At 45.0% G+C, this 24,782-nt stretch overlaps 1 protein-coding gene across 6 annotated transcripts in view; it reads right to left on the bottom strand.

The window, feature by feature from the left end:
* The window catches only part of NEBL (nebulette), a 331,368-nt gene that overhangs the window by 37,681 nt on the left and 268,905 nt on the right, over nucleotides 1–24,782 (bottom strand). For 3 of the 6 annotated variants that reach the window (XM_077154329.1, XM_077154340.1, XM_077154351.1), the window contains 4 exons: nucleotides 6,622–6,732; nucleotides 6,292–6,402; nucleotides 3,718–3,822; nucleotides 2,141–2,233 (listed from right to left, as the gene is read on the bottom strand). The exons of the other annotated variants lie outside the window; for them this stretch is intronic. In XM_077154329.1, coding sequence (XP_077010444.1) covers nucleotides 2,141–2,233; nucleotides 3,718–3,822; nucleotides 6,292–6,402; nucleotides 6,622–6,732 — 420 coding nt within the window. The remainder of the gene's footprint in view (nucleotides 1–2,140; nucleotides 2,234–3,717; nucleotides 3,823–6,291; nucleotides 6,403–6,621; nucleotides 6,733–24,782) is intronic. 6 annotated transcript variants of the gene reach the window in all.

Below are 24,782 nucleotides of genomic sequence, written 5' to 3'. Positions count from 1 at the left end.
AAGAAGAGAAAAGGGAGGTGGAGGGGAAGGTACACACACCACTGGCCACCACGTCCCGGTCACCCCAAGAAATTCAAGGCAGCGATGGGGATGAGCCTCCTCCCACCTGGCCATGCAGCGGGAACCCACCCGGCCTGGCCCTGTACCGCTCCCGTCACAGCTGCTGGAGGACAGCCAGCGCGGGGGGCAGGGGAGCTGACCGGGGGCCAGGGCCAGCTCCATGCTGACAGGGCAGGTGGTGGGCGGTGTGTCCAAGGCTCGTGGGAGCCTGGGCTAGGGGCAAAGGGCCTCTGTCTTTACAGGTGGGATCCCGGGCTAGACTTAGGAGGCACGTGCCGACATTCAGCAAAGACCTAAATCCCACAGGACGTGGTATAAGATCCCTGGTTCCTATGTGAAATGATGGAGGCTGGACTCCAGGCTGAGGGTCCTGAAAGATGGGCACCCAGAGCCCTCAGCAGTCCTCCGTCCCCCGCCCCCTCCACCCCCCTGCTCCCCCTCCGCACCCCACTGTCTGTGGGTCTGGCGTGGGCATCACGAGTGAGCGTCCACATCCTCAGCAGCTCAGCCGTGAGCTCACGGAGACGGGCAACTCCAACTAAACTCCAAGAAACAGTTCTCACGGGAGAGGTCACGGCTCGGGGCTTGCCCTCTGCGGTGAGCCATGCGGGGGGGTCTTTAAGCGTTAGAGAATCACATTTGCTTTCACAATCCAGCTCATCTTGAAAGGGCAGCTCTCCCCTGAACACTGAGCAGGGCTATGACAGTGTCCGAGAGACAGCACGGTGTGCTCACCATTTACCAAGAAGGACAGCGAGGATGCCACAGAGGAATGACCCGGAGCTCTGCCTCGCGGGATTCTCCTCGGGCAGGAGCTAAAAGCGATGCAAGGGGAACACGTGTGCTTCTCATACGATTCTAAACTACTCAAAATGGCACAGCCGCTCAGCTGCAGGCACCAGAACTGCCCATGCTGCTTCACAACGCACTGGTCAGTCCATCTCAAACCCCATAGTTCGAACAGGAAGGAAGCAAACATTTTACTTCTCCCACATTCACTTCCCCACCAGACCTGCCTCCCCCACACACCCAGTGGCAACACCTGGGTCCCCTCCACTCTACCCCCTGTGTGTTCTTCGGTAAACAGTTTCACCTGCGCTGCAGAGATAGCACTGCAGGAATCCTCTGTGGATGTTTTTCCTAATCCACAGCACCAGCCTGCCTCTCCCACTCAAAAAACTCCCAGAGTTACCCCCAGGCAAGTCTCACGGGGCAGCTGTGCCTGGATTCCCTAAGGAAAGGCTCCGGGAGGCGCTGGGTACATGGGTGAAGTGCAGGGAACAGTCAGGGAAGGTGACCAACCAATAAAGGGGAGCTCTTTTTCGTCCACTGCCTCAAGAAAAAATGAAACATCCTCAGCATGACCAGAGGTTTCCTGCTTGAAAGGGTGGAAATGACCTAAGATCAGGGCCAAGCGCTGGATGGAGACGCTTTACCCAGCATTAGGCACTCCACCCCTCTCCCCTTCCCGGGGAAATGGAAGGTAAGCTGGTTTTGCAAATCATACTGAAAGGGCTGTGGTTTTCTCTGCTGGAAGCTGGCAATGTGTAAGACAAGTGGAGCCAACGGCAGAAAGACAACAGATGCATCTGGGGCAAAGTTCATAAAACGTGGCTGTCATAGGGTAAAAGCAAACCAGCACTCTTTTCTTTTCCAGTCTAAATCTCTGCTTATTAAGCCACCAAATCAGTGTTCTGAGGCCTTCAATAATCTCAATCAGAATAAAAGTCCTTTCCTCCAAGTTGTAGAGGTGCTGAAATGTATGCCTTCTTGGTGAAATTTAAATGCAGTTAACATTCTGTTCTAAAAAGTGGAATCTAACCATAGATTTCATCACCAAACTGTTAAAATGATCTATCCCTTATGCACGAGGATATAAATACCAAATGGAACACCGCTTTCATTCAAGAGGAATAAGAGAACCGTTCTCATCCTGAAGTTAGTCATTTGATGTTAGTGAAGCAGCATTTCGATTACGTGGAAAAGAAGAGAGCAAGGCAGCCAGTTCAGTAAAGTAGTCAAAATATTTATCTAGTTTGTTTGCTTTTGTAAAGGCTAGTCCGTGCTGTAGAGAACTTACTGAACTGATATTCTGTTGATTTTTCTTCACTCGTTCAATCTCTGGAGTGTCTCTGACTGCGGTGCCTGCCCCCACTTCTTTCTTATAGAATACCTCCATGACAGGAAGAAGGAAAGGTCATCAGAAATTCAGGTCCCAGAATAAACTCTTCTGAAAACAACTTCCCAAGTTTACATCAATGTGAATACGGCTTCTGTTTATGAGCACCAATGTTACATTTTATTAATCAATTAAATAACCTGCTCAAAAATAAATGTCCATAGCCCATAACCTTACGTGTCACCATTAACACCAGCCGAAACCCTAGCTCATGGCCGAGCATTTGCTCAGAGAGTATCAGAGTTTCCTTCTTCAAATAGAAGAAGTGTAAACCCCATGTGTAAACCACTGATTACAACCACTCACCAAGCACTTATCATTTAATTTAAAAACAGCATGAAATGAAAGCGACTGCTGGTCTCTAAAGAAGAAGCGGCCCTGTTCTCGTCAGTGAATGAGGCGCTCCCCCCCAGCCTCCCCAGGGACCCTCCCTCCGCCTCATTCCGCCCCAGCGACCCCCGCAGCCAGGCACAAGGCAAAGCAGACACCCACAGCCCTCCACAGTGAGAGAGAATAATTATAGGGGAGGCGCACGGGGATGGGGCCACCCCTCTCGTGATGCCTGGTGATTCTGTGGGAGCTGAGTGGAGGAGATGATTCCTCCAGATATACAAACACCTGACACCTTGGGGGACGGGGCCAAAGCAGGCCTAGACATACCCCTACACCTACCCCTAACCCTGACCCTAACCCCTAACCCTACCCCTAACCTCTAACCCTAGCCCTGCCCCTAGTCCTACCCCTAACCCCTACCGCTAGCCCTGCGCCTGCCCCTCTCAGCAAGCCTTTCCATTTCTCCAAGAGGCCAGTTCTTCCTGTGAACATTCCCGCGGCCCAGTAACATTCAATTAATAGGAAAGTGAAAAACATTCCAGAAGTCCTGAAATTTAACAGAATTTACATTTTGAAGGGATCTGCTTAACTAGTAAATGACTGAGCTAATCTGAAACAAAAATATTGGCAGTGTTGTCAATTTTTATCATTTTGGAACAGAACTCAAGCATGCACACCCATGAAATGCAGACTTGGTCTCTGAGTTAGTGGCATTGCTGCAATTCCTGATCGTCAAAATATTACTAGGGAGGTGGAAGACTGGGTCAGAGACCACGAAATCCTTAGGGGGGCTGGGAGTGCAAATGACCAATTGCCAGGAAAGAAATCACTTCCTTTGACCATTTTCAACTTCAAAGAAAAATCTGTGTATAAGATTAAACTTTTCTCTGAGTTATGTTTTAAGTCAGTTAAAAAATAACAACTGCTGCTACCAAAGGGGCAAGTGAATTAGTAGGCCCAAACCAGCCATGACTGTAACTACTAAGGATATTTGGTACTCTTTCCCTTTTAAACAAAAAAAATCACATATATTTGACAGAAAATTCAAGCAATGCAGCAAAAAATCAGATGAAGAGAAAAAAAAACCATCTTTACAAAAAATAAAATGTCAAGATGACAACTAAAAAGAAAAGACAGCTACTTACTGTGCTAATGTTTTGTTGAGTTGTCTTAATTCTCTGAATTTCAGGAGTATCTGCCACAGTGGAATAGTTAGAAAGCATCTTCTTTGCTGCATTCTTATATTTTTTCTAGAAATATAAATGCTTCCTATGAATCTGAAGTTGTGTGTGTGTGACAGACAAAGCGCCCCCTCCTCCATCTGTACCAAACCACACAGCTCTAAATTATTTCTTATGATTCAAAGCAGTTGATGCAACAGAAAAACAAAGGGCATGAGGACAACTGGCAGTTCCTCAGAAAGTTAAATACAAAATTACTGTACAATCCGGCAATGCCGCTTCTAAGCACAGACCCAGAGAATGAAAACAGGGACTCAGACTGACACTTGAAGTGTTCCTGCCAGCTTCCATCACAATAGCCTGAAGGTGGAAGCCACCCAAGTGTCCACCGATGGCGAATGGACAAACACCACGTGGTCGAGCCAAAGGGGGAATATTATTCAGCTGTAACAAGGAATGCGGCGCTGAGGCCTGGTGCCACACACAGGAACCGTGCCAACAGCTTGCTGAGTGAAACAAGAGAGGTGCGTGAGGACAAGCGCTGTATGATTCTAACTTAGATGAAGTATCTAGAAATCTGTAGAGACAGAAAGCAGACTAGGTGTTACCAAGGGATGGGGCAGGGAGGGGAGGTGGGTTATTGCTTGGTGGGTACAGTCTATTGGTAAATGTTGGAAATGTTTCAATTAAACAGATAAGCAAATAAATTACAAGCAAAGGGAGTCAGCCAAGAGCCGCATCCCTCTCGGACTGAGGTCTCCTGCCCGTTCCAGCCCAACCCCCGGCAGGGCTCGACCTCCAGCCCTGCCCAGCAGCACCCCTTGGTGCTGCGTGGGCCCCGTCCATTTCCTCCATGCTTCCAGGACGATGCTTTGCTTCCTACCTCAGAGAAAGGGGCGCTTCCTATAAGCGTAAGGGAAAAGGTACCAGCGTTTCTGCAGTTGAGAAAAAAATGACAGTTGTCTACTGACTGTGCTAGAATGCGCCCTCATAGGGCATGGCAGACACCTTACTCAGCTCCTTGGACTGCCAGGTGTTGTTCTAAATATTTAACACACAGTCACTCATTCCGTTGACCCATGAGCAGATACTTCCTCCCCCATCTGTAAGACGGGAAACTGAGGCACTCCCAATAGTATGAGGGTCAGGATTTAAAGCCCGGCAGTTGAGTTCCAGAGCCCATGGGGTCCCTGAGCAGCGGCAGCCCCGTGAGAAGCCCCGCGCCTTGCTGCCTCCTCTTTGCACCCCAGCACACCCCAGAGTGATGAGAATCCCTCAGTCAGGTGTAGCGTGTGCCATGCCCGAGAACTTGGCATGGTCCTGCTAAAGCAGCAAATGTGCAGCTCTGGGACCCCTTTCTCCTGGCACTCTTACTTTCCGTAAAACTACGCTTGTACGACCCCCTCATTATTAGATCAGGCTGTGACTCCCCAAAGCCACGTTGCATTTGGCTTGGAAATGCGCGCTCAGGAAGCATTTGCAGAAAGAACAACTGAGCTGAGCCTGCCTGAGACAGCAGCTTCTCTCCAGGGACTCAGATGTCTGGTGGCATGTCCCATGCATCCAGGGGTCCATGCCACCCAGACAGCCAGAGCCAGCTTCTCCGCGTCCTGCGGCCCCACGGGCAGGGGTGGCCATGCTGGGACCTTCTCCTCCGTGGGCCACCTGAGGAGACCGAGATGCCAACAGCTCCCTGCTACTCTGAGCTGCCCTCCCGGCAGCCACACATGGAACCAGGGACGTCAGCCCCGAGTTTGTGCTACCAAGAGCTTTAGCAAATTTGTTAAATTTTTGTTCAAAATTATTTTCCACAGGAACTTCACAAACCAAACTGAATTCCTTGGCCAATTTTCTATAACCATTTCCCTTTTTTGTTTCATTCTCTTTTAATATTCTTTTCCATTAGGATTCGTTCTTTCCCAGATAAATTTTATGGCAAAGATGTCATTTCCTCGTGAACATGTTTGCCCCAATCAGATTTGATCAATAACCTCTTCTTCCTTAAGAGTTTTCTTTTTGCAGCCATTATTTCTCCTATACCCTGTTTCTTTCTAGAGAATATATGACAAGGGGGGTTGGCACGCCTTGAATTAGCCAAGAAAATTTCATCTACCCTTCATCTTTAGTTTATATTAGATTTTGCCCTGCATGGTTTGGGCCTCCATCAGTCCTATTTGGGGCTGATTATTTTAATAATAATATCCATTATAAAATGAGTAAAAGACAACTTGTTTGCAACTGTTTTTCTGCAGCATTAGAACAGACCATTTAGCCCCAAGCATGCAAAATGGTCGAAAGAAAAAGGTGAAAATGTCCTGGGCTCAAGGCAGGGATCCAGACAGCATGGGCTCCAGCACTCAACACTGCCTGCTGAACTGAACCCACATGGCCACCGCTTGCATTCTGGGGTGATCCCGGTGGGCCGACTGTCCCTTTAGGACACTGGGCGCCGACGCAGAGCGTGATTGCCATGCAGGCACCCAGGGTACCGGCTGCTGCCGGTCAGAGTCCTCACCTGGCACCTCATCCTCTACCAACCTGGCTAGAGAGCTCAGAAGCTCGCTTGGCTCGAAGCATTTCGGGGATATCCATGCTCACTTGCATTCCTTTCCCTTTAATTTCATTTTCCATGTCTTTCTTATATTCTTTCTAAGAGAACAGAAAACAATTTTTAGAGCTCCGCCAGCAATGGACATATTTAAGCATGTGAATTACAAAGCTGCTTATGTGGAAATGACACGTCTACAAATAAACTACACCAGATCTGGGAATCCTGTTATACCACCCGTTCACATAATTTTCTATTTTACATTCTCTCTGATCACGACCCAGTGTGCTTGTTTTTAACCCTGCCCCATTCCTTCTTACCTGGCTGGCCATCTCGGATGCCTTCTTAGCTCTCTGGATAGCAAGAGAACCTGCACCCACCAGCGCGCCCTTCCCTCTAATTTCAGTCTCCAGATCTCTCTTATAACCCTTCTGTAGAAAATAGAACTTGCAGTTAGGGCTCGGCAACTGTTTGAAAAAAGCTGCTGAAAAACTGCAATGTCACTGTGGCAGCAGCACGTGTCTTTTGGAAATAGTCTGGACCTTTATTTCTTTTATTTCTATAGAACTACAGAGAGTTTCACCTCGTGGTAGGAACATGACTTGAAGCAATTTATTCCTAAATAATCAGAAAACTTTTTTCTATTAATCTGAATTAAGAAAGAAAACAGAGCCAGCCAAGGGGGACATTTTATATTTGGACGTGATAAAATTAATAAAGTTGTTAAACTATATGTCATGGTCAGGTTCATGTGTCAACTTGGCCAGGTGGTTGTACCTGTTTGTCTGGTTGGGCAAGTACTGACCTGTCTATTGCGATGAGGACATTTCACAGAATTAAATCATTATCGCGTCAGCTCTATCCACAGCTGATTTCCATTTGTAATCAGCCAAGAGGAGTGTCTTCTGCAATCAGTGATGCTTAATCTAATCACTAGAAGCCTTTTAAGGAGGATTCAGAAGAGACAGGCTCTCTTCCTGCTTCGGCTGGCGAGCCTCTCCAGTGGAGTTCACCCAGGCCCTCCACTGGAACCATCAGCTTCACAGCCTGCCCTATGGATTTGGGACTCTACGTTCCCACAGTTACATGAGATGCTTTCATAAATTTTATATTTATGAATATTTCCTGTTGATTCTGTTTCTCTAGAGAACTCTAACTAATACAACTTGGTACCAGGAGTGGCTCTTAAGAAACAGACTCTTAAAAATGGGTTTTTATGAATGTTTTTCTAAACAAACTAGACTCAAAGGAACTAAGGACTCTGATTCCCATAACCAAAATGACACTCCCAATCCATGGGGTGAGCTGGCAAAAAAGATAGTCAGAATATCACCAATCGATTCTTCTAATGCTTCACTTGTACGAAGCCAGGCTCTGGGGGATAAGGTTTTTAACACCTTTACAGAGTTTTGTGGAAATAGTAAGTACGGAGATGTTGGCTGGTTGTTGTTAGATACACGGTATACATTAATGAGGGAAAGGGATGAGTTCAAGGCTTCAAACGAGAAGCTTAAGCACCATCTGACAGATGTAGACGTTTCTGTGAGTGTCCTGAAGGAAAACCTTATTTCCTGTAGTCGTAGACTTGAGATCTCTGAAAATTAGACTCAGAATTTCATTGTTAGAGTAGCAACTTTACAACATAAACTGAAATCTCAATCTTGCATGGTGTCTGCCATTAAAGTGAGGGCATCGATTGGAAAGGAGTGGGACCCTGAAAAATGGGATGGTGACATATGGATTGATAATGCTGTCAGGGTGAGGCTGAAACCCTAGGTCATGCTGAGTCTTCTCTAGATAACCCTGTAATAGTGTGCCCTGAGGACATAGCCACCCCAACTCTAGCCTGCCTTGAGGAGTTGGCCACCCAACCTCCTCCTGAAGGGATTAGCCCTAGAGTGATTAATCCTATTTCACCAGATGAAACTACAAATGAATGCCTTGAAGCAAATGTCTAGGAAGATATTTCTAATTCTTTTCATGACCCACCCCTCATTTCTTCCAGACCTATAACTGGACTAAAGTCCCAACAGGCCCCTAAAGGTGAGGTGCAAAGTATCACACATGAGGAGGTACGTTATACTCCAAAAGAACTGTTTGAGTTTTCCTATTTATATACACAGAAATCAGGGGAACACGTGTGGCAATGGATTTTAAGAGTGTGGGATAATGGTGGGAGGAATATAAGGCTGAATCAGGCTAAAATTATTTATATGGGTCCACTAAGCAGAGATTCTGCATTCAATGTTATAGCTCAAGGGGTTAGAAAAGGCATTAACAGTTTGTTTGGGTGGTTGGCTGAAACAAAGATCACAATATGGCTGATATTACCTGAGGCTGAAATGCCAGAACTGCCATGGTATAAGGTAGATGAGGGGATCCAGAGGTTTAGAGAGATTGGAATGTTAGAGTGGATTTATCATGCAAAGCCTGCTCTTATACCCCAGGAATGTCCGGAGGATGCACCTTTTACCAGAACAGCGAGAAATAAGTTTGTGAGACTAGTGCCATCATCCCTGAAGAGCTCTGTAGTTGCACTTCTCTGGTCAGATATTATTGTGGGACCTGCTGTCACTGAGCTGGAATCCTTAAACACAATGGGGATGACAGGATCCCGAGTTGGCAGAAGCCAGGTGGCAGCACTTAATCACTAAAGACAGGGTGGACATGGCTATTATAATAGACAGAAAACTCAAAGCAGGAGTCAAAATAATTTGATGTGCAGAGATTTGTGGCATTGGCTAGTAAATCATGGGGTACCTAGAAATACAATAGATGGGCAGTCTACTAAATTCTTGTTGGAGCTGTATAAACAAAAGAGTTCTAGGTCAAGTGAACAGAAGTCTAACTTAAATTTCAAAAAGACAGAGTCACGGCCCCTTAATCAATTTCCAGACTTGAGACAATTTCCAGACCCAGAGCCCCTTGAATGAAGGGGAGGCCAGGTCCCTTGGGGGGAGACCTTGTTACACTGCCACAAATTTATACTGTTAATCTTCCTCCAAGCCTTCCCCAAGGAGACCGACGGCCTTTTACCAGGGTAACCGTGCACTGGGGAAAAGGAAATGATCAGATATTTCAGGGATTATTAGACACTGGTTCAGAAGTGACATTAATTCCAGGGGACCCAAAATGTCACTCTGGTCCACCAGTGAGAGTGGGGGCTTATGGAGGTCAGCTGATCAATGGAGTTTCAGCTCAGGTCCGTCTCACTGTGGGGCCAGGGGGCCCCTGGACCCATTCTGTAGTTATTTCCCCAGTTCCATAATTGGAGCACACATACTGAACAACTGGCAGAATCCCCACGTTGGTTCTCTAACTCATCAAGTGAGGGCTATTGTGCTGGGAAAGGCCGAGTGGAAGCCACTAGAACTACCCTTACCTAGCAAAATAGTATTGGAAGCAATACCATATTCCTGGAAGGATTGCAGAGATTACTGCCACTCTTAAGGACTTGAAGGACGCAGGGGTGGTGATTCCCACCACATCCCCACTCAACTCTCCTATTTGGCCTGTGCAGAAAACAGATGGGTCTTGGAGGATGACAGTGGATTATCCTAAGCTCAACCAGGTGGTAACTCCAATTGCAGTTGCTGTTTCAGATGTGGTATCATTGCTTGAGCAAATCAATGCATCCCCTGGTACCTGATGCAGCTATTGATCTGGCAAATGCTTTTTTCTCAATAGCTATTAGTAAAGACCACCAGAAATAGTTTGCTTTCAGCTGGCAAGGTCAGCAATATACTTTCACTGTCCTACCTCAGGGGTATATCAACTCTCCAGCCTTAAGTCATAATCTTGTCCACAGGGACCTTGACCGTTTCTCCCTCCCACAAGACATCACACTTATCTATTATATTGATGATATCATGTTGATTGGACCTAGTGAGCAAGAAGTAGCAACTGCTCTAGACTTACTGTAAGGCATTTGTGTGTCAGAGGATGGGAGATAAATACAACAAAAATACAGGGGTCTTCCACCTCAGTGAAATTTCTAGGTGTCCAGTGGTGTGGGGGCATGTCGAGATATCCCTTCTAAGGTGAAGGATAAGTTGCTGCATCTGGCCCCTCCCACAACCAAAAAAGAGGCACAATGCCTAGTTGGTCTTTTTGGATTCTGGCAACAACATATTCCTCGTTTGGGTGTGCTACTCAGGCCCATTTATCGAGTGACCAGATAAGCTGCTAATTTTGAGTGGGGACCTGAACAAGAGGAGGCTCTGCAACAGTTCCAGGCTGCTGCACAAGCTGCTCTGCCACTTGGGCCGTATGATCCAGCAGATCCAATGGTACTGGAAGTGTTAGTGGCAAATAGAGATGCTGTATGGAGCCTTTGGCAGGCCCCTATAGGAGAATCAAAACACAGACCCTTAGGATTTTGGAGCAAAGCCTTACCATCTGCTGCAGATAACTACTCTCCTTTTGAGAAACAGCTTTTGGCCTGCTATTGGGCCTTAGTAGAGACTGAATGTTTAACCATGGGCCACCAAGTTACCATGAGACCTGAGTTGCCTATCATGAGCTGGGTGTTGTCTGACCCACCAAGCCATAAAGTTGGGCATGTATAGCAGCACTCCACCATAAAATGGAAATGGTATATATGAGATAGGGCCAGAGCAGGTATTGAAGGCACAAGTAAGTTACACCAGGAAGTGGCCCAAATGCCCATGGTCTCCACTCCTGCCACACTACCTTCTCTTTCCTAGACCAGAGCTATGGCCTCTTGGGGAGTTCCTTGCAGTGAACTGACCGAGGAAGAGAAAACTCTGGCCTGGTTTACAGATGGTTCAGCATGATACACAGGTACCACCTGAAAGTGGACAGCTGCAGCATTACAACCCCTTTCTGGGGTGTCCTTGAAGGACAGTGGTGAGGGGAAATCCTCCCAGTGGGCAGAAATTCTAACAGTGCACCTGGTTGTTCATTTTTCTTGAAAGGAGAACTGGCCAGAGGTGTGTTTGTATACTGACTCAGGGGCTGTTGCTAATGGTTTGGCTGGATGGTCAGAGACTTGGAAAGACCATAATTGGAAAACTGGTCACAAAGAGGTCTGGGGAAGAGGTATGTGGATAGACCTTCCTGAGTGGGCTAAAAACATGAAGATATTTGTGTACCATGTGAATGTGTACCAGAGGGTGACTTCAGCAGAGGAAGATTTTAATAATCAAGTGGATAAGATGACCCGTTCTGTGGATACCAGTTAGCCTCTTTCCCTAGCAACTCCTGTCATTGCCCAATGGGCTCATGAAAAAAATGGCCATGGTGATAGGGATGGAGGTCATGCATGGACTGAGCAATATGGACTTCCACACACCAAGGTTGACCTGGCTACAGCCACTGCTGAGTGCCTAATTTGCCAGCAGCAGAGACCCACACTCAGCCCCCGATATGGCACCATTCCCCGAGGTGACCAGCCAGCTACATGCTGGCAGGCTGATTACACTGGACCACTCCCTTCCTGGAACGGCAGCGATTTGTTCTAACTGGAATAGACACATACTCTGGATATGGGTTTTCTTTCCCTGCACACAATACTTCTGCCAAAACTACCATCCATGGGCTTAAAGAATGCCTTATCCATCGTCATGGTATTCCACACAGCATTGCTTCTGATCAGGAAACACACTTCACAGCAAATGAAGTGCAGGAATGGGCACATGCTCATGGAATTCTCTGGTTTTACCATGTTCCCCATCATCCAGAAGCAAATGGATTGATAGAATGGTGGAATGGCCTTTGAAAGCTCAATTATAGTGCCATCTAGGTGGCAATACCTTGAATGGCTGGGGTAATGTTCTCCAGGAAGCTGTGTATGGTCTGAATCAGCATCCGCTATATGGTGCTATTTCTCCCATAGCCAGGATCCATGGGTCCAGGAACCATTCACTATTACCCAGAGTAATCCACCAAGAAAATTTTTGCTTCCTGTTCCTACAACCCTGTGCTCTGCTGGTCTACAGGTTTTAGTTCCAAAATGGGGAGTGCTTCCTCCAGAAGAAACAACAATGATTTCATTGAACTGGAACCTAAGACTGCCACCTGGTCATTTTGGGCTACTCATGCCCCTGGATCAACAAGCCAAGAAGGGGATTACATTACTGGCTGGGGTGACTGACCCTGACTATCAGCAGGAAATAGGACTGCAACTATATAATGGAGGTAAAGAAGAATATAGGAGAATTCCCTAGGTATTTCCTGGAATATAGGAGGTCCCCTAAGCGTCTTTTAGTACTACCATGCCCTGTGATTAAAATCAATGGAAAACTGCAACAACCCAATCCAGGCAGGGCTACCAATGGCTCTGCAACTTGAGGTATGAAGGTTTGGGTCACCCCACCAGGCAAAGAAGCATGGCCAGCTGAAGTACTTGCTGAGGGGAAAGGGAACATGGAATGGGAAGAGGGTAGTGATAAATATGAACTACGGCCACGTGATCAGTTACAGAAATGATCTGTAATGCTATTTTGTTCATGTTATACTATTTAAGTTGTAAGATATCAAATTTAAGAATGAATATTACCCAAGGACTTGCACCCTATTCTGGATAGATTTAATGTGTTTCCAGTTATATGCAGGACATATATTGAGTATTGTTAGCTGAGAAAAAAAGTGTGTCTTTTATTGTTTTCTATTTAGAAATTAGGTATGGTTTAAGGTGATGAGTATAGCTGTCAAGTTGACAAGGGGTGGACTGTCATGGTCAGGTTCATGTGTCAACTTGGCCAAGCGGTGGTACCTGTTTGTCTGGTTGGGTAAGTGCTGGCTGGTCTGTTTCGATGAAGACATGACATAGAATTAAATCATGATCACATCAACTGCATCCACAGCTGATTCCATTTGTAATTAGCCAAGGGGGGTGTCTTCTTTAATGAGTGATGCTTAATCTAATCACTGGAAGCCTTTTAAGGAGGATTCAGAAGAGACAGGCTCTCCTCCTTCTTTGGATGGAGAGTGTCTCCTGTGGAGTTCGTCTAGACCCCCCATCAGAATCGTCAGCTTCACAGCCTGCCCCACGGATTTTGGACTCTATGCTCCCACGGTTACTTGAGGCACTTTTATAAATTTTATATTTACGAATATTTCCTGCTGATTCTGTTTCTCTAGAGAACCCTAACTCATACAGTATACAGTAAAAAAAAATTTTAAATAATAATAAATAAAATACACACCTAGGTGACAATATTGTGAGCTGTTGATTGTCCATCATATATGGAATGTATTGGAATCACAATTTATCAATAAAAATACTTTTCAAAAAATAAAGTATGGGTTAATATGTAACTCAATCAATAAATACCAAAAAGTGAATGGAAAACAGTAACATTGTACTCTGTGGTAAGCCACTGTTGATTTCCTCTGGAATCCAGCCCCTCTTTTCCCTTGGACCCAGACTCCCCATGGGGTAACTCACTGCTCCCCTATTCCAAACCACCCATTGTGGGTGGGATTGGCCCAGGACCAGGCACTGCTCGGCTTAAATAAGTCATTATACCCAAACAGGGTCAAGGACAATGACATGATCCCACTAGCCAATTTTCCCCGATGTTCTCCATGGCTAACTGTGCACTGTTTCCCTGGTACACAATCCCAAAGAACACAGAGAAATCTTAAGTTGCATACTGCTGAACAAACTGATCTATCAACCTACTGAGACCTGAATACTAAAGCATGCCAACTTCCCATCAAAGGAATGTGTCGTAGCTAACACCATGAAATAGAAGATTTTTGCTCTTTCCATGTTCTTTCCTCCAGGGAAAACATGGTTTATCTCTTGGCTTCAGCTCTCACTCCTAGGAGAATGATTTCAAAGCCCTCTTCTTTGCTCTGAATCCTGCCCCTCGTGCCCCATCTGGCTCCTTGACCTGGAACCAGATGCCATCGTCCTTGTAATGAGAACAATTTCAGGGTATTATAAGCTGTGATTTGATGTGACTGTGTAACTAGTGGCTTGGAAGTTCAAGCAAAGTCATGATAAGAAAGTTCTATTTAAGAAACAAATGAAAAGAGCCAGAGGTGCAAAGGTGAGGGGGGAGGCCTTGAAGAAGATGGTGGGGTGCAGACACCTTAAAACCCATAGAGATGCAGAGCAGAGGCTGGAGAGGGGGTAAGGGCCCAGGACAAGCAGGGCAGGCAGGCTGGTTCACAGAGGGGCTTCGATTGCCAGGACTTCACACTGAGCCTGGCCGGAGGCCACGGGCCTGCTGCAGGTGACGATGGACAATTTCATCCTTGAGGGAGTCTTCTGGCTGCTGGGCGGAGGACAGACACTGAGTGGGCAGCAGTGAAGGAGAACATGAGTTAGAAGCTACTGCAGTGACCAGTGAGAGAGACATTAGCTTGGACTCAAGAGGTGAGAAGTAGATGGGCTAGGAAACCATGAGTAAAACTTGCTGTCAAGAAAAATCAAAGTGACTCCTGGATTTTCTTGCTGCCATTTGCAGAGAAAGGAATGGAAGTGGAAGCAGACCAATGGAAAATGAAAGGGTTCTGGTTTTAGATAATACTGGCATCCCTGCTACACATTTTTGCCCATGGTAATGTCTATTACATAGAAAGGTAAATGGTTGAATAGTCACATCTATTCTAGAACACTTAGTTTTTCTCTAAGAATCTGGCAGACCTGTATGAAGTAACATAGAGAAAGGTTCAAAATATTAAGTGAAAAAAGCAAACACAGGCCCCGCGGCAGCCGAGCCGCCCGGCCTCCTTCTCCCCTCTCTTTCTCCGCCGGCCCGCCGCGCGGCGCCCACGCCCCGCGGCAGCCGAGCCGCCCGACCTCCTTCTCCCCTCTCTTTCTCCGCCGGCCCGCCGCGCGGCGCCCACGCCCCGCGGCAGCCGAGCCGCCCGACCTCCTTCTCCCCTCTTTCTCCGCCGGCCCGCCGCGCGGCGCCCACGCCCCGCGGCAGCCGAGCCGCCCGACCTCCTTCTCCCCTCTCTTTCTCCGCCGGCCCGCCGCGCGGCGCCCAAGCCCCGCGGCAGCCGAGCCGCCCGACCTCCTTCTCCCCTCTCTTTCTCCGCCGGCCCGCCGCGCGGCGCCCAAGCCCCGCGGCAGCCGAGCCGCCCGACCTCCTTCTCCCCTCTCTTTCTCCGCCGGCCCGCCGCGCGGTGCCCAAGCCCCGCGGCAGCCGAGCCGCCCGACCTCCTTCTCCCCTCTCTTCCCCCTCCTGCTCCGGCTGCTCTCCGGCCACCGCGGTGCCCTCTTCCCCCGCCTTCGCCGTGCTCCTCCGCCACCAGCCTCGACAGCCTTGCCGCCCTCACCTTTCCTCCTCCAGAACAGCTACTGGGGGAGTGGAGGTGGTACGGAGCAGCTCCCGGAGCCACGACGGAGATCAAAGGGACAGCGGACCCCATCCTGGAACGGCTGACTATCTGGGAGAACCAGCTCCGGTGAGATCACCAGGGGGCACGGGCTTTCCTGGGTGGGACGACAAGCGACCGGAGTCCCTCCCTTCCACCTTCCTGGGCCGGCTGGTGGAGTTGGACGGGCGGTCCCCTTAGGCCGCGGCGGCTGGTGCCCCCACCACACGAGGCCCCCCGGAACAACTGGGATGGTTGGGTCAGAAACCCCCGGACTGCGGAAAACAGTGGCCGGGGGATCCCTTCCAAACACGTGACTCCCCCGTCGGCTGGGAACAGTGTACTCTCCCGGGCTGCGACAGCTGGCGCCCTCCCGCCACGCTTGGTGCCCCACGCCGACTGGCTGGTTTGGCCGGACGCTCTCCTGTGCTGCGACGGCCGGCGACCCTCCCCGCGTTTGGAGCCCCGGGCCGGCTGGCATTCTTCCGGGACGCTTGGGTTGCCGAGCCTCCCCTGCGGCGAGAGTTTTCCAGAGTTGAGGGACCCACAGCAACTTTCGCTGGTGGAACCCACGGACAGCCGTGTGCCGCGAGCGCCGCCTACTGGGCAGGATAGGAAGAACAGAACCCAGAGATTGCGCAGAAAAATCTTTCAAGCTGTGGGGTCGAACACCCGGGGAAATCTGACTAAATGCCCAGACGCCAGCAGAAGATAACGGATCACGCTCAGAAAATTGAACATATGGCCCAGTCAAACGAAGAAACCAATAGTTCAAATGAGATACAGGAGCTGAAACAACTAATGCTGAATATACGAACAGAAATGGAAAACCTCTTCAAAAACAAAATCGATAAATTGAGGGAGGACATGAAGAAGACATGGCTGAACATAAAGAAGAAATAGAAAAACTGAAAAAACAAATCACAGAACTTATGGAAGTGAAAGATAAAGTAGAAAAGATGGAAAAAACAATGGATACCTACAATGACAGATTTAAAGAAACAGAAGATAGAATTAGTGATTTGGAGGATGAAACATCTGAATTCCAAAAAGAAACAGAAACTATCCGGAAAAGAATGGAAAAATTTGAACAAGGTATCAGGGAACTCAAGGACAATGTGAACTGTACAAATATACGTGTAGTGGGTATCCCAGAAGGAGAAGAGAAGGGAAAAGGAGGAGAAAAACTAATGGAAGAAATTATCACTGAAAATTTCCCAACTCTTATGAAAGACCTAAAATTACAGATCCAAGAAGTGCAGCGCACCCCAAAGAGATTAGACACAAATAGGCGTTCCCCAAGACACTTACTAGTTAGAATGTCAGAGGTCAAAGAGAAAGAGAGGATCTTGAAGGCAGCGAGAGAAAAACAATCCGTCACATACAAGGGAAACCCAATAAGACTATGTGTAGATTTCTCAGCAGAAACCATGGAAGCTAGAAGACAGTGGGATGATATATTTAAGTTACTAAAAGAGAAAAACTGCCAGCCAAGACTCCTATATCCAGCAAAATTGTCCTTCAAAAATGAGGGAGAAATTAAAACATTCTCAGACAAAAAGTCACTAAGAGAATTTGTGACCAAGAGACCAGCTCTGCAAGAAATACTAAAGGAAGCACTAGAGTCAGATACAAAAAGACAGAAGAGAGAGACATGGAGAAAAGTGTAGAAAGAAGGAAAGTCAGATATGATATATATAATACAAAAGGCAAAATGGTAGAGGAAAATATTATCCAAACAGTAATAACTCTAAATGTCAATGGACTGAATTCCCCAATTAAAAGACATAGACTGGCAGAATGGATTAAAAAACAGGATCCTTCTATATGCTGTCTACAGGAAACACATCTTAGACCCAAAGATAAATATAGGTTGAAAGTGAAAGGTTGGGAAAAGATATTTCATGCAAACAACAACCAGAAAAGAGCAGGAGTGGCTATACTAATATCCAACAAATTAGACTTCAAATGTAAAACAGTTAAAAGAGACAAAGAAGGACACTATATACTATTAAAAGGAACAATTAAGCAAGAAGACATAACAATCATAAATATTTACGCACCGAACCAGAATGCCCCAAAATACGTGAGGAATACACTGCAAACACTGAAGAGGGAAATAGACACATATACCATAATAGTTGGAGACTTCAATTCACCACTCTCATCAATGGACAGAACATCTACACAGAGGATCAATAAAGAAATAGAGAACCTGAATATTACTATAAATGAACTTGACTTAACAGACATTTATAGGACATTACATCCCACAACAGCAGGATACACCTTTTTTTCAAGTGCTCATGGATCATTCTCAAAGATAGACCATATGCTGGGTCACAAAGCAAGTCTTAACAAATTTAAAAATACTGAAATCATACACAACACTTTCTCGGATCATAAAGGAATGAAGTTGGAAATCAATAATAGGTGGAGGGCCAGAAAATTCATAAATACATGGAGGCTCAACAACACACTCTTAAACAACAAGTGGGTCAAAGAAGAAATTGCAAGAGAAATTAGTAAATACCTAGAGGCAAATGAAAATGAAGATACAACATATCAAAACTTATGGGACGCAGCAAAGGCAGTGCTAAGAGGGAAATTTATTGCCCTAAATGCCTTTATCAGAAAAGAAGCAAAGGCAAAAATGCAGGAATTAACTGTCCACTTGGAAGAACTGGAGAAAGAACAGCAAACTAATCCCAAAGCAAGCAAAAGGAAAGAAATAACAAAGGTTAGAGCAGAAATAAATGAAATTGAAAACATGAAAACAATAGAGAAAATCAATAAGACCAGAAGTTGGTTCTATGAGAAAATCAACAAGATTGATGGGCCCTTAGCAAGATTGACAAAAAGAAGAAGAGAGAGGATGCAAATAAATAAGATTAGAAATGAAAGAGGAGACATAACTACTGACCTCACAGAAATAAAGGAGGTAATAACAGGATACTATGAACAACTTTACGCTAATAAATACAACAATTTAGAAGAAATGGACAGGTTCCTGGAAAGACATGAACAACCAACTTTGACTCAAGAAGAAATAGACGACCTCAACAAACCAATCACAAGTAAAGAGATTGAATTAGTTATTCAAAAGCTCCCTAAAAAGAAAAGTCCAGGACCAGACGGCTTCACATGTGAATTCTATCAAACATTCCAGAAAGAATTAGTACCTACTCTCCTCAAACTCTTCAACATAATCGAAGTGGAGGGAAAACTACCTAATTCATTCTATGAAGCCAACATCACCCTCATACCAAAACCAGGCAAAGATATTACAAAAAAAGAAAACTACAGACCAATCTCTCTCATGAATACAGATGCAAAAATCCTCAATAAAATTCTAGCAAATCGTATCCAACAACACATTAAAAGAATTATACATCATGACCAAGTAGGATTCATCCCAGGTATGCAAGGATGGTTCAACATAAGAAAATCAATTAATGTAATACACCATATCAACAAATCAAAGCAGAAAAATCACATGATCATCTCAATTGATGCAGAGAAGGCATTTGACAAGATTCAACATCCTTTCCTGCTGAAAACACTTCAAAAGATAGGAATACAAGGGAACTTCCTTAAAATGATAGAGGGAATATATGAAAAACCCACAGCTAATATCATCCTCAATGGGGAAAAATTGAAAACTTTCCCCCTAAGATCAGGAACAAGACAAGGATGTCCACTATCACCACTATTATTCAACATTGTGTTGGAAGTTCTAGCCAGAGCAATTAGGCAAGAAAAAGAAATACAAGGCATCAAAATAGGAAAGGAAGAAGTAAAACTATCACTGTTTGCAGACGATATGATACTATATGTAGAAAACCCAGAAAAATCCACAACAAAATTACTAGAGCTAATAAATGAGTACAGCAAAGTAGCAGGCTACAAGATCAACATTCAAAAATCTGTAGCTTTTCTATACACTAGTAATGAACAAGCTGAGGCGGAAATCAAGAAACGAATCCCATTTACAATCGCAACTAAAAGAATAAAATACCTAGGAATAAATTTAACCAAAGAGACAAAAAACCTATATAAAGAAAACTACAAAAAACTGTTAAAAGAAATCACAGAAGACCTAAATAGATGGAAGGGCATACCGTGTTCATGGATTGGAAGACTAAATATAGTTAAGATGTCAATCCTACCTAAATTGATTTACAGATTCAATGCAATACCAATCAAAATCCCAACAACTTATTTTTCAGAAATAGAAAAACCAATAAGCAAATTTATCTGGAAGGGCAGGGTGCCCCGAATTGCTAAAAACATCTTGAGGAAAAAAAAACGAAGCTGGAGGTCTCGCGCTGCCTGACTTTAAGGCATACTATGAAGCCACAGTGGTCAAAACAGCATGGTATTGGCATAAAGATAGATATATCGACCAATGGAATCGAATAGAGTGCTCAGATATAGACCCTCTCATCTATGGACATTTGATCTTTGATAAGGCAGTCAAGCCAACTCACCTGGGACAGAGCAGTCTCTTCAATAAATGGTGCCTAGAGAACTGGATATCCATATGCAAAAGAATGAAAAAAGACCCATCTCTCACACCCTATACAAAAGTTAACTCAAAATGGATCAAAGATCTAAACATTAGGTCTAAGACCATAAAACAGATAGAGGAAAATGTTGGGAGATATCTTATGGATCTTACAACTGGAGGTGGTTTTATGGACCTTAAACCTAAAGCAAGAACACTGAAGAAGGAAATAAATAAATGGGAGCTCCTCAAAATTAAACACTTTTGTGCATCAGAGAACTTCATCAAGAAAGTAGAAAGACAGCCTTCACAATGGGAGACAATATTTGGAAACGACATATCAGATAAAGGTCTAGTATCCAGAATTTATAAAGAGATTATTCAACTCAACAACAAAAAGACAGCCAACCCAATTACAAAATGGGAAAAAGACTTAAACAGACACCTACCAGAAGAAGAAATACGGATGGCCAAGAGGCACATGAAGAGATGCTCAATGTCCCTGGCCATTAGAGAAATGCAAATCAAAACCACAATGAGATATCATCTCACACCCACCAGAATGGCCATTATCAACAAAACAGAAAATGACAAGTGCTGGAGAGGATGCGGAGAAAGAGGCACACTTATCCACTGTTGGTGGGAATGTCAAAGGGTGCAACCACTATGGAAGGCAGTTTGGCGGTTCCTCAAAAAGCTGAATATAGAATTGCCATACGACCCAGCAATACCATTGCTAGGTATCTACTCAAAGGACTTAAGGGCAAAGACACAAACGGACATTTGCACACCAATGTTTATAGCAGCGTTATTTACAATTGCAAAGAGATGGAAACAGCCAAAATCTCCATCAACAGAAGAGTGGCTAAACAAACTGTGGTATATACATACGATGGAATATTATGCAGCTTTAAGACAAGATAAACTTATGAACCATGTAATAACATGGATGGACCTAGAGAATATTATGCTGAGTGAATCCAGCCAAAAACTAAAGGACAAATACTGTATGGTCCCACTGATGTGAACGGACATTCGAGAATAAACTTGAAATATGTCATTGGTAACAGAGTTCAGCAGGAGTTAGAAACAGGGTAAGACAATGGGTAATTGAAGCTGAAGGGATACAGACTGTGCAATAGGACTAGATACAAAAACTCAAAAATGGACAGCACAATAATACCTAATTGTAAAGTAATCATGTTAAAATACTGAATGAAGCTGCATCTGAGCTATAGGGTTTTTTTTGTTTTTGTTTGCTTGTTGGTTTGTTTGTTGTTGTTGTTTTTTACTATTACTATTACTTTTATTTCTTTTCTTTATATTAACATTTTATATCTTTTTCTGTTGTGTTGCTAGTTCCTCTAAACCGATGCAAATGTACCAAGAAACAATGATCATGCATCTGTGTGATGATGTTAAGAATTACTGAGTGCATATGTAGAATGGTATGATTTCTAAATGTTGTGTTAATTTCTTTTTTTTTTTTTTTTCCGTTAATAAAAAAAAAAAAAGCAAACACAGAACAAAGGATGTGGCATGACCCCATCTAAGTTTTTTTTTTAAGTCTTTGAATGCGCACATCTCTATTTACCTATATGTACATAAAAATAGACCTGGACAGCTCCACAGCAAGCCTAAAACAGATTCAGGGAAGGACAAAGGGGTTTTCAAGTCCTTTTTGCCACCCTGAGTTGCTCAGTTTACACAAACCACCCCCACCCCGCGCCCTGGGTGTGTAGGCAGACCCCAACACAGCAGTAGCTGGCCTGGCAGGGAGCAAGCTGCCCTCCCCCTCCAGAGTCCCTGGGTGAGGCCAAGCCTGACTCAGCCCCTCTAACTGCAGCCTCGGAGTAGCCCCGACTGTCCTCACGATGGGTGCAGACCCCTTAACCTGCACCCACGGTCCTCTTCACACACCGGCGAGCCTCCTGTCTCGTGCCTGGCTCTACTGAGCTGTGCAGACACGTGCTGTTGACAAATTGAAGGCCCATGGCAATTGTATGCTGAGCAAGTCTACTGGTGCCATTTTTCTTACAGCATGTGCTCATCTCATGTCTCTGGGTCACATTCTGGTAATTCTCACAACATTTCAAACTTCTAAATTATTATTATATCTGTTACGGGGATATGTGATCTCTGATGTTACTACTGCAACTTCTGGGGGCACCACAAGCCATGCCTATGTAAGACAGCGAACTTAATAAATGTGTGTTCTGACTCCTTCACTGACCATGTTCACTTGACTCTCTCCCTGTCTGTTGGTCTCCTTATCCCCTGAGACAACAACAATATTGAAATTAGGTCAATCGATAACCCTGCAATGACCTCTAGGTGTTCACATGAAGGGAAGGGTCACACGACTCTCACTTTAAACACAGAGCTAGAAATGACCAAGCTCAGTGAAGAAGGAATGGCAAAAGCTGAGACAGGCCAAAGATAGGCCTCTGGCACCAAACAGTGAGCCAAGTTCTGGATACAAAGAAGTTCTAGAAGGAAATGAAAAGTGCTATTCCAGTGAACAAGCAAATGATGAGAAAGCAAAGCAGCCATACTGCTGATATGGAGAAAGTTTGAGCAATCTAGATAGAGCAAATCAGTCACAGCATTCCCTTAATCCAAAGCCTAATCCGGAGCAAGGCCCAATTCTATGAAGGCTGAGAGCAGTGAGGAAGCTACAAAGAAAAGTCTGAAGCTAACAAAGCTTACTTCATGCCATTTAAGGAAAGAAGCCCTCTCCATAACATAGAAGTACAAGGTGAAGCAGCAAGGTATCCAGAAGATCTAGCTAAGATACTAAAGAAGATGGCAGCATATTTTCAAGGTAGGCAAAATTGGGCTTCTTTAGGAATAAGATCCATCTAGGACTTCATCATTAGAGAGGAGAACCCAAGGCCTCACCTCAGATTTTCAAAGAGCAGGCTGACTCCCTGGTTAGGGACTAATTCACACCTGCTGACTTCAAGTTGAAGCCAATGCTCACTTACGATTCCAAAAATCCTAGAATTATGCTAAATCTACTCTGCCTGTGCTCTATAAACGGTTCATCAAAACCCAATGACAGCACATCTGCTTACAACATGGCCTACTGAGCATTTTAAGCCCACTGTGGAAGTCTACTGCTCAGAAAAAAAGGTTCCTTTTAAAACATTACTGCTCATTGACAAGGCACCTCTCCAGGCAGCTCTGATGGAGATGTGTAATGAGATGAATGTACTTTTCATGCCTGCTAACTCAATATCCATTCTGCAGCCCATGGATCAAGACGTCACTTTAATTTTCAAGCCTTATTGTTTAAGAACAATATTCCTTATGGCTAGAGCTGCCATAGAGAGTGATCCTTCTGCTGGATCTGAGCAAAGCAATTGAAAACCTTCTGGAAAGGATTCGCCACTCTAGATGTCATTAAGATCATTTCGTGATGCATGGGAGGAGGTCAAAATATCAGCACTGATGGGACTCTGGGAGGAGCTGAATCCAACCCTCATGTGACTGTGAGGGGTCAAGACCTCAGTGCAGGAAATACCTGCAGATGTGGTGGAAACAGCAAGAGAACTAGAATTAGGAGTAGAGCCTGCAGATGTGAATGAACCGCTGCAATCTCACGGTAAAATTCTAAGGGATGAGAAGTTCCTTCTTAAGGATGAGCAAAGAAGGTGGTTTCTTGAGATGGGACCTACTCCTGGTGAAGATGCTGTGAACATGGTTGAAATGACAACAAAGGATTTAGAACATGACATCAACTTGGTAGGTGAAGCAGCAGCAGGGTGTAAGAGGACTGGCTCCACCTCTGAAAGAAGTTCTACTGTGGGTAAAAGTGCCACGTGGTACACAGAAATTTTTCATGAAAGGAAGAGTCAATGAAAGTGGCAAACTTGATTATTGTCTTATCTTAAGAAACTGCCACAACTACCCAACCTTCAGCAACTACCACCTGATCAGTCAACAGCAATAAAAATTGAGGCAAGAACCTCCACCAGCAAAAACAGTATGGATCACTAAAAGTGCAGGTGATGCCTAACATTTTTTGGTAAAAACATATTTTTAAATTAAGGTAGGTACATTGCTGTTTTAGGCATAATGCTATCACACTATTAATAGACTATGGGGAGTAGTATGAACATAATTTTAATATGCACTGGAAAACAAAAAAATTCATGAATCACTTTATTGCAATATTTGCTTTCTTATGGTGGTCTGAAATCAAACCCATGATATCTCCAAGGTATGCCTGTACGCTTCTTACTAGGCCATCTCTTGCCCAAAACTCTCCATTCCAATGACCCTTTTATATTCTCTATATCAGTGGGGAAGTCTGAGAAGTGCAGAACCAGGAAGTCTGAGAGGTGCAGAACCAGTTCTAGGGTATTTCCCTATAGAAATGTGCACACAGTTTGACTCCCACCACACTGGTATCCACTATCCATCACAACTTAGCCTCTAACCCAAAACTTATAAATTAACACGTTGTTGTCACAGGTATCACATGAAGAGGAAAAAAGCTACTAGATGAGTGAACATGGCCATTAGGGATATACAATATTTCAACCCAAAATCCTGACTCTGCAAATCTCAGGCCTGGTGACTAGATCAACAGAGGACCTTTTGAGAACATGCAGCCGAATTCCACAGAGACAGAGTCTCACATATGAATGTTGGGAACCTACAAGCACATAG

Source organism: Tamandua tetradactyla, chromosome 1 (genome assembly GCF_023851605.1).
Source record: "Tamandua tetradactyla isolate mTamTet1 chromosome 1, mTamTet1.pri, whole genome shotgun sequence".
NCBI lineage: Eukaryota > Metazoa > Chordata > Mammalia > Pilosa > Myrmecophagidae > Tamandua > Tamandua tetradactyla.
The sequence above is the reverse complement of the archived record's forward strand: the minus strand, read 5'-3'. Positions and strand labels throughout refer to the sequence as shown.